We start from the raw sequence: 9,906 nt of genomic DNA, 5'->3' as shown, positions 1-9,906 counted from the left end.
ATAACCAGACCACATGTAGGCCTGGAATAGACAGAAAACATATTTAATAGAGTGTAAATCTATCATATAGACAGAGTAAAACACACAATTGTATAATGGGACGCCTTTCAAACACACTCTTAAATAACTTGCTAACACACAATAACTTGCTGTCAAAATTAGTGCTAATAAACATTTATGCTATGCTGCCTTCAAGTTCCCCTGGGATGTTTTAATGAGTTGTAAAATCATCAGTACAACATGATGTGCGTTCAAGTGATTTTGTTTGGAATAAAATGTGTGCTTTAAGCAATTTTTTCTTCCTGTCTTCACTTCCGAACAAAGACAGTAAGCTTTTTAGCTCTACTGCTACAAAACAAAGGAGAAAGGATGCACATTAGTGTATAATTAATACCAAGTCTATGTATTTTATAATTCTTGTGCTGCCACCAAGAATGATGAGAAACATGGTTTTATCACACAAGAGTGTCACCTCAAAAAAACAGCTAAATGAGAGGAATTTCATCAACAATATGCTAAATAGTTTAACATACAAGCTAATGATGATTACGACATCATGGTGTTGCTCATGTGCATTCATCTCATAAATACTCTCATTCTGATATGACTTGAAGGCTGCATAGCACACCAGTGCAATAGCCCTTCTGCAGGCAAAACCAAGGTTAGCATTAGCATCATAGCCTTTGGTTGTGTGAAGGATTTAATTCAACACTCATCTGTTGGGTTAGATCACATCTTATTTGCTAGCCAGGGCACATTCACTCAAGCATAATAAACTCCTCAAAACCAGGGTCATGCACAATTCATCTGGCTCCCCATTTCCATCACCTCCACGCCAACTCCCTCAGGGGCCAAATGCAAGGCTACGAAAAGAGAAAGACAAAAAGTGAACTCCTGTCACTCAGTATTTCTTAGAAATTAAACTACGACTGACTCTTTCTCCATTTTTCAAGCAGGTTGTGCAATTCTCCTATGAACTTATTTTCCAGACTAAGCTGCTGTTGAAATGTTTGATCAACTCTTTGAGAATGCTGTCTGTTACTCTGAGGCTGGGATGTAAAGTATTCTGTCATTATTTACATACCCTCATGTTTTTCCAAACTTGTATGTTATTATTTTGTATGCAGTGAATATTTTGAAGAATATTCACACTGCTTTTTTTTTTTGATACAATAGTGACATCTATGAATCCAACACTCTAAAAAATGCTGAGTTAACACCAACCCAAGTTGGGTTGAAAATGGACATACCCAGCTATTTGGGTTGTTTTAACCCAGTGCTTGGGTTAAATGTTTGTTTTATTTAACCCAACTATTGTTTAAAAACTACTATGGCTTGCTTAAATTAAAAATCAGACACATGATTACAAGAGGCAACAATAATAATCAAAAGGTGAACCATTTATTAATAAGCAATTTAATAAATTTTGGTTTAATTATTCATTAAATATTAATAAATGTTCATTTATTAAACATATTAATAAAAGTTAATTTCCAACATACTTTGAGTTCATTTTAAGCAAGCAATACAGTGATTTTAAACAATAGTTGAGTTAGGTTGGGTAAACATTCAACCCAACTGCTGAGTTAAAACAACCCAATTGCTGAGTTTGTCCATTTTCAACCCAACTTGGGTTGTTTTTAACCCAGCATTTTTTAGGGTGAACAAAGGCTCATTGGAAAAATATGCTTCTACCTACAATTTAGCAAAACTCCAAAAACATAACTAAACATAAAATGCACTGCAGTTTCTAGCTGAAATTACCACTAGTGGCAATAAAACACCAATAACTTTTATTCCTTTTCTCAAAAACTTGCTTGGTTGCTCAGCAGGTACAGAATTGCACTTGCGATGTGTGAAACACAAGTCATGACACTCAATAAAAGAGCTCAAGGAATTGTAGAAGCAACATAAAATGGCAATGGATTCTTTCAAGAAATGCATTTTTATCTCACTTTTGCTTCTATTAACACAATCGGTTAGGTTTAGGGTATGATTTAATGTAGGTGGTACATTATTTTCAAATGCAATAAAGCATTAATCTTTTATTGACACTCACATTTAATTTCCAAACTGCAGAAATATGTGCAACAACCAAAGTAATAACATTTTGCCACATTCATGTACATTGATTAAAAAAAAAAAAAATGGTATGCGCTTTTAGTGCCACCCACTGAACATTTCATTTTCATAGTGCCTCAATGTGCAAGAAGCAACATGATATAATTTTGCAGAAATATCACCCCATGCATGTTTTTCCAATGAGTCTGAGTTGATGAAAGCAGTAATAAAGTCACAATTATTGCAGTTGTGAGATAAGAAGTCATAATTCTGTGACATAAAGTCACAATTACCTTTTTATTTTATTTATTTATTTATCTTTTAAAACTCTGACACAACAACAGGCTTTGATATGAAGAAGATTAAATAATGACAGAATTTCTATTATTTAAATGTGTGAAAAACAAAGGATGCAGCGTTCATTAATGAAGGTTAAGAAGAGAGGGATAGACAATTTGCTGATGTCCAGGTTATACAAAAAACTCATGTGTTGAGTTTCTCACCAATATATACTGTATGAAGCACCTGGTGTTCATCATCACAAATCATCACTGTACATGGAAATAAAGACACAATGAGAAGAGGAAACAAAGATACGATTGGGAGCTCCAAACAGCAGCAATATAATTATGAAACAAATGCCCAATCATATAAGAAAACAGAGAAAAAAGGACACACAGCTACCTATGACACATCAATGGTGTTACGATTACGAATACTAAAGCTTAAAGTCAACATGAAATCAAATTAATACACATTCCTGGCTTTTATGCCTCTGAAACAACTTTGTTTTTCTCAGGTGATATTGCAAATAGCCAAATAGCTATTTAGGCAATGTTTACAGTATATATATATATATATATATATATATATATATATATATATATATATATATATATATATATATATATATATATATATTTTATTTTTATTTTTATTTTTATTTTTTTAATTTTTTCAGCGGCTAGCATACTTTTCCAATTGTTTTCAACGGGAGCACCACATTTTTTAAACGGCAGGAGCGTAACGAGGCGCTGAGCGTCTTTTTCACACTCAAGTGCTGAGCGATCAGTGTTTTTTACTAGTTGCCTCGAGTTGAAGAATGTTCAACTTTCATTTTTTACTGCACTGGTTCATCACTGTCACTTTTTAGCCAGCCGTCCAATCAGAGTGGAGGAGGGGCAGAACAAATACAACACGGCCTACTGTCACAACTTTCTTGCTGTACAACGACATCAACAAGCAGAGAACGAAACAAAATGGATGAAAAATTAACATTGCAGGTCTCCGAACATACATAGCAAGTACTCTACAAGCTCTCAAGCACTCACAGCTAGGTGTTTTCAGCAGAGCATTTAACGTCAAATTTGAAAAAAAGAAAAAGAAAAAGATTCACCAACAGGGGCTATTGAGCATGAATTTCTCCTTTAAGGTCTTTTTGCGCACTTTTTAGTCTGAAATTCGCGTCCGAAATTTCCGCACGTTAAAAAATAAATACGACCTCACGTTGTGTCAATCACGTTTACACACTGCCCCCGAAACTTTCATCCGTCATAAAAAAAATCCAGATCAGGTTACATTTTCTGCTTGTTCGCATCCGTGGCATGCATTTTGAGAGACGTTTTGACAATTCAGAGCCACCGTACAAGTAAACGCCAAAATCCTGAATGCCATCTGACAAGTTGATTCACGTTGTCTACAGCACAAAGCAGTAGCACTGTATAACAAAGTGCGAAATAAAAAGAGACAGAATATAAAGACAGATTGTGCCAGTATCGCTAGCAAAGCATCAAACTGAGCCACTGACATCCTGAAGTAAACTTTGAAATGCTCGGGATAATCATGAAGCTCCTTGATGAGGTGGAACTCTCCTTCCTCTCTACACAATCTCTGGATTGGATGGACCCAATATTTCCTCTTTCTTTTTCTCTTTTTAAGAAGAGAGAGGACAACTAAATCACGCTCACTGCTCGAAGACTCCATTTTGTATTGTTTTGCGAATTTTTTCGCAACGGATTCATTAATATGCATCGGGCTCAGTGTCAAAGGTCTCTGTGGATCATGAATACGAAAAAACGCATTCGAAAATTTCGGACTCAGTGTGCAAAGGCCTTTAGCCTCCACGTTCCTTAACATAAATTTATGTCTGGCTCTATTATGGAAACACCCACTTTTCATGGTCCAATCAAAATTTTATCTAAATATCACGTATCACTTCACACATCATTAACACATTACACTGTGGAAGCAAAAAAGGTGGTGCATTCAGTTTCATGTTGACTTTATGTTATAATGACAGCTTTTATCAGAAATGGTTGGACTGTGGGTAGTTAACATTTATCATAGCTAATTCTTTGCTGCTTTATATACTGATATATGATAGCTACATACAAGCAAAACAAAAATAAACCATTGGACTGTTTTCCATTTAGCTGATAAAATCAGATCAAACCAGACAAACATTTAGGTTAAAGTGTTCTGTGCCAACAATGTGCATCTCATTTGATGTTTCAAGTGTCACTTGGCTCTCGAAAATCTTCAAACAAGAGTTTTAGGAGTCAAACAGCAGATATAGATAGTGCTGATGGTGTGTCTCTTGGGCGTTTTATGTAGTTGTGAGTATTGATGAAGGAATATCACAATGAAACCATGTTACATTGTCTGAGTCATGTGACAACAGTGATGCAGAATTCTGTCGTCTTTTCACAGAATGTCAGACAAACATAAAACGTGTCCAAAGATGGTTGCTGGGATTGAATGGCCTTTTCACAAGGGCCTTATACGTTCCAAGTTGCTACATAAAGTTCAAGTACAAGCATTAAAAGATCTCAGTCTTCTTTCAGGTACTCTCTGAAATTCCTGAGCGTGAGAACTATAGCCGTTGCAAACAGGGTTCGCTGGCTGTGATTGGCTCTTTTTTTTTTTTTCATCTTTGAGCCGGGATACATTGCCATACACCAAAAGCCCTTTCACATGACTCGGGCTTTAACATAGCCCTCTGCATGCTTTGACGCTCACAAAGGCAATTTTATGAAGTTGCTAGGTAGTAAACGGTGAACATAGTGAAAGCCAATGGAAGAGGTAACATGTATTTGAGCTTAAAACAGGAAAAAAGTCCAACACTAATATTTCAGCCTAAAAACCTGCATCTTATTCACTAACCATACACAATCCAGTTTAAAAGCACTGTATGAGCTGCTATAGCGCTGCACCATGTGCTTTTAAATTTTAAATGAATTCAATGTAGTTATTTTTGTCTCTTTTTTTTTATCCAAATAAGACTGATTATAGGAAGTAATTCAACTAAAGGTTCATGCTATTTGCTTGCAATTGTACATATTTTTAGAGATCATGGCAGCTATAATTCATCAAATGATGATCAAACAATGGAGACGAGTGTCATAAATGGCCATAAATACTTGTTCAGTCCATTGGAGCAATGCTGTACTGTCCTAGTAAAGCATATCAGATTGTGGTAGTTCGTTGGGTTTGTAACATGAAAATTGTGTTTTATATTATTTTTGGCAATGTTTGTGCCAAGATTTGCATATCAGGTGCTAAAACAAGAACATGCAAATTAATGGTGATATAGGCTGATGCAATTCATTAGTGAATTCCCCTTGAATATTGAAGATATGTTTTTGCTGTTGTAGCGTACAACTTCTCTGATCTCATCTTGTTTGTTCACATGATACTAAGTCATGGAAATTGTCTGGTAATTGTTGGTTATATTTCAAAAGATCAGCAGAAAATGTGGTCAAAGTTGAAATCGTCTTAATTTTGAGTCGTGTACGCCAACACATTGGGGAACAATGGTGCGAGTCATGTGAAAGAGCCTTAATACTTCCTACATTCTTAATTTACACATATATCAGTTAAAAGGAGTGACATAAAATAAATTTCAAAGACAGGTGATAAGGAAGTAAATCACATTTTACAGGAATATAACACGGCCACATAACTGGGGGAAGAAACAGTTTGTGGTTACCACTTAAATGTAAAAAAAAGTGTACCTGGAGGGAATCTAAATGATCGATATAAGCACAAATGTTTACTCTAGCCCTAAGCGTTCAAGAGTGCAAAAAGTCCACGGTGGAGGGTGTCCTCATTTTGGCACGTTTATCATTTTCCAGTCAAAAACATACACGCACAATAAATAGACACATCAGTAGGATAATAAAAGCCAAAAGGGTGATTTTACAGGTAAAACCAGCTCCCACACAAAAGCAAGTGTCAGTGGAATTGAAACAAATATTGTTGGGTATCACATTTTTTCGTGAAATCATTTTGTCTATAACAAAATGCACCAGAGAAATCCTGTCAAGGACAAGTACTCAACAATATAATCTCAGAGAGTGTCCAGAAAGACGAAAACCGTTAAGAAATTTGTTCAAACTACATAACGTTTCAAAATACACAGCAATTAAGTAAATCATATTTTCTTATTAGTTGTTTCACATATCTGCAAAGTCAATAAAGTCTTCATATCATCATGTCTGTTACCTTAAATATATGTATATAGATAGCTTTTTTCATTATATTTCTTTCATGTATATACATATGTAGATAAATACTGTAAAAGTGTGCCTGCAGTTTTGTTGGTTTGAACTCTACATTAGACTATGTGAGCCACTTGGGGTCCTCTGCAGTGCAAGGCGGGGATCTGGGGGTATATACTGGTGAGGGTGGTTATATGGTGGTGGTGGTGGAGGCAATGGAGGTTGTGAGCCATCGTTCCCCCCCTGGTTGCCTCCGCTGTCGGGTGAACGCACTGGTGTGGAGACCACAGACTGGATGAGCTGGTGATGAGTGGGGCTCTGGCTGAGGAACGCCTCCATGCGGCCGTGTGCGCCTTTGTCCAAGACGATGACCTTGACGATTTGCTGGCACTGGATGAGCGTGTCGGGTCGTATCTCGGTCAGGGCCACGGGCTGGTAGGAGTGCGAAGGTGTGGGGCTGGCGCGTTGCAATGGAGGCTGCTGGAAGAGCTCCCTCTGGTGGTTGAGAAGGGCAGCGCTCTCAGGGCTCGGCGGTGCCGCGTTGAGCTGGTACGTCTGAAGCCTGTTGTGAATTGACACCTAGTTTAGAAAACAGTCAGAGATAGCATCATATGTTATAAGACTGTTCTCCTACTGCCATCAGCCCTCCGGTGAACACACATCACAAAAGACATGCGTAAAGTGTTGCGGGCACAAGGGGTTTGCTCGGTGTCTTGCAACTCGGACAGAGGGTGGGAAGCTGGAATCGGGGATGCAGATGTGGAGGGTTTTGGGGGCCGTGTGTTTGTGTCTCTAAGGTGCATGGTGGTTATTAAGAGGACACTGAGGGCCCCGGTGTCTCCCTTGGAAACCACTTGAGCATTTTAGGAATAGAGAATGAAGAACGATTCAGGGAAGAAGGGGGACACGAAAGAGTGGGACAGGTTAAACAATGGGAAGGGTGTAATTGGACAACTACAGACGACACACATCTGAACGCATGCCATCACTATTTCTTACACTTTAAGGTTCAGGACTTAAACACAAGTTTGCCCAGACTTGTAAACAACTCTCTCTCTCTCTCTCTCTCTCTCTCTCTCTCTTTCTAATGATCTCCTGTGCTCTAATAATGACATGTCTCCACAATTGTCTGTGGGATACAGACATGCCTGTGGGATTGATGACTTTGAGGAGTGATGAACATAGTTCACAGTTTAAAAAGTGAGTTTGTCTAGCTTGGTCTCATCTTGTGAAAGAAGTCTTCTTGACTTTTGGAGTTAGGGCACCAACTGGTTGACACTGCACCACTTTGTCTGAGAACAGAGAGTGTGGGGGATTTCAGTTTAGGTAAAAACCGTGTCGGTGAACAGACGATTCTAGTATGATGATTAGTAGGTTTTAGCTAGTTTTAGGTATTTTAGAATTAGTATGTTAAGGCTGCCAAAGGTCTGCACTAAAATATGCACTAAAAAGTGTTTGATGGCATTTTAATACTATTATTTTAGTTAAATGGATTTGAATTTTATTTCAAATCTGCATATTCCAAAATGACTTTGAAGTGCAAAAAAATGTCATGCTGCAAACTGCTGTTAAATTATGAAATATTAATGCAGTCTGTATAAATGTGACTTTGCTAAATCTCAGCAACCCTCCAACACACTTCAGCTTCCATTTTTGCCTCTCTTCTCAAGTGTTTGTGTCCATCTTAGCACACTTTTCAGGTCATGTCTTGGCCTTACATACCTGTCCAGCTATCATGTGTCAATCACTGCCATCCATAACAACTAGAGCATGTTTTAAAATGTATTATGGCAGTACTGCCATATCTAAATTGGCAGATGGCTCAACTAGTCTATAGTGGTTGGACACCTTGTTTCTCTCTTTTTCTCTTTCCCTCTCTCCTCCAGGACATGGCTGGCGTTTCCTCTGACCCCTCTGCTGCCTGCGATGTGTTCTGACAGCCGGTGCCCTTCAGAGGTTCGCGGGGTGCTGACATTTACATGTGGCATGATTAAGGCGAGGGTTTTCAGTGCCAGACAGGAAGTTGCTGCCACTCTGATCATGTTCAGGCTAATAGCAGCCCACTAATATGCTACATCTAATGGTAGCAGAAATGGAAACATGACTGCTAAACAAAACATGCAGAGTTTGTCTGCCACAGTGTCTTTAATAACCCTGCAGAGAGTTCAGGATGCTACATCAGATCAATGTTAGTGTTAACTGGGGCTTGTTTGTAAGGTTGCCACAGTGGAAATGTTGAACCTCTGCTACCTGGTTTGCATTGAGTGCGAGTTTGTGATTAAAAACTGAATCTGATTACTTAAAGGCCTTGACATACTAAGCCGATAGTCGACTGTTGATGAGTGTCAGCCATCCCAGATTTTGTGGTGTGTTCCACACCATCGGCAGCAGTCGAACCCCGTTGGATGATTGAGCATGTTGAATCGCCATCCACCGGCACCGTCGGTGTGAGCGAGAACTCTGGCTGTTTAGCTTAGAGTGCATGACAATAAAAGCGAGCAAAGAAGCCAAGATGGCAGACAGAAGGTTGTTCTAATTTTATGTCATCTTATATGAGCATTTCAATGCGTGAATATTTTTATAACAACTGGAGCTGCCTGGAATGAAGAAAGTACTTTATAGTGCATTTTAAATAATGCAAATCTGTTTCACTCTGAAATAATTCAGATTATGTCAGCAAAATGAGGTATGGATACTGTATTTACATAAATAAATCAAAAAATTAGTATGATTTTAGTAATACCACTGTAGCGTTTTAGAATATCTGGTCCCACTTTATATTAGGTGGCCTTAACTACTAAGTACTTACATGAAAAAAAAATAAAATAAATAAAAATAAGTACAATGTACTTTTTGTGTTCATATTGTATTGCATAACACATTTGCTGCTGTTGAGGTGGGATACGGGTAAAGTTACAGACAGGTTTGGTGGTATGGGTAGGTTTAAGGGTGGGTTAAGGTTTAAGGGATGTGTCAACAGTGTAATTATAAATGTAATTACAGAAAATAATTGCAGATGTAATCACATGCAGGTTTTTTTTTTTTAAATATCAGTACAATGTAAAAACATGCATGTAAACAATAAGTGCATTGTATCAAACTAATTGAAATGTAAGAATATAGTAGTTAAGGCCACCTAATATAAAGTTGGACAGAATATTTTATTTTATATAATGCAGGTGTCAAAAAAATGAGGATGAAGGACTGAAGACAGGATCAAAATATCAACGTGGTTTATTTAAACAAAAGGTAGAAAGGTGTAACAGAGTGCAGCAAAACACTAGAATACACAAACATCGACCGACAAACACTGAGTGAACAGGGAGGAACTATATACATGGTGGTG

The 9,906-nt window shown here is 37.7% G+C and overlaps 1 protein-coding gene across 3 annotated transcripts in view; it reads right to left on the bottom strand.

The window, feature by feature from the left end:
* Positions 1 to 2,655: 2,655 nt before the first annotated feature.
* Positions 2,656 to 9,906, bottom strand: part of iqsec3a (IQ motif and Sec7 domain ArfGEF 3a) — a 205,245-nt gene continuing 197,994 nt past the window's right edge. For 2 of the 3 annotated variants that reach the window (XM_048155563.1, XM_048155565.1), the window contains one exon: positions 2,656 to 7,139. In XM_048155563.1, the coding sequence (XP_048011520.1) occupies positions 6,672 to 7,139 (468 nt within the window). In that variant the 3' untranslated portion in view covers positions 2,656 to 6,671. The remainder of the gene's footprint in view (positions 7,140 to 9,906) is intronic. The other variant, XM_048155564.1, reaches the window with a different exon arrangement.

Source organism: Megalobrama amblycephala, linkage group LG14, assembly GCF_018812025.1.
Source record: "Megalobrama amblycephala isolate DHTTF-2021 linkage group LG14, ASM1881202v1, whole genome shotgun sequence".
NCBI classification, from domain to species: domain Eukaryota; kingdom Metazoa; phylum Chordata; class Actinopteri; order Cypriniformes; family Xenocyprididae; genus Megalobrama; species Megalobrama amblycephala.
Note: the sequence above shows the minus strand (reverse complement) of the source record. Positions and strands in the feature narration are given on the sequence as shown.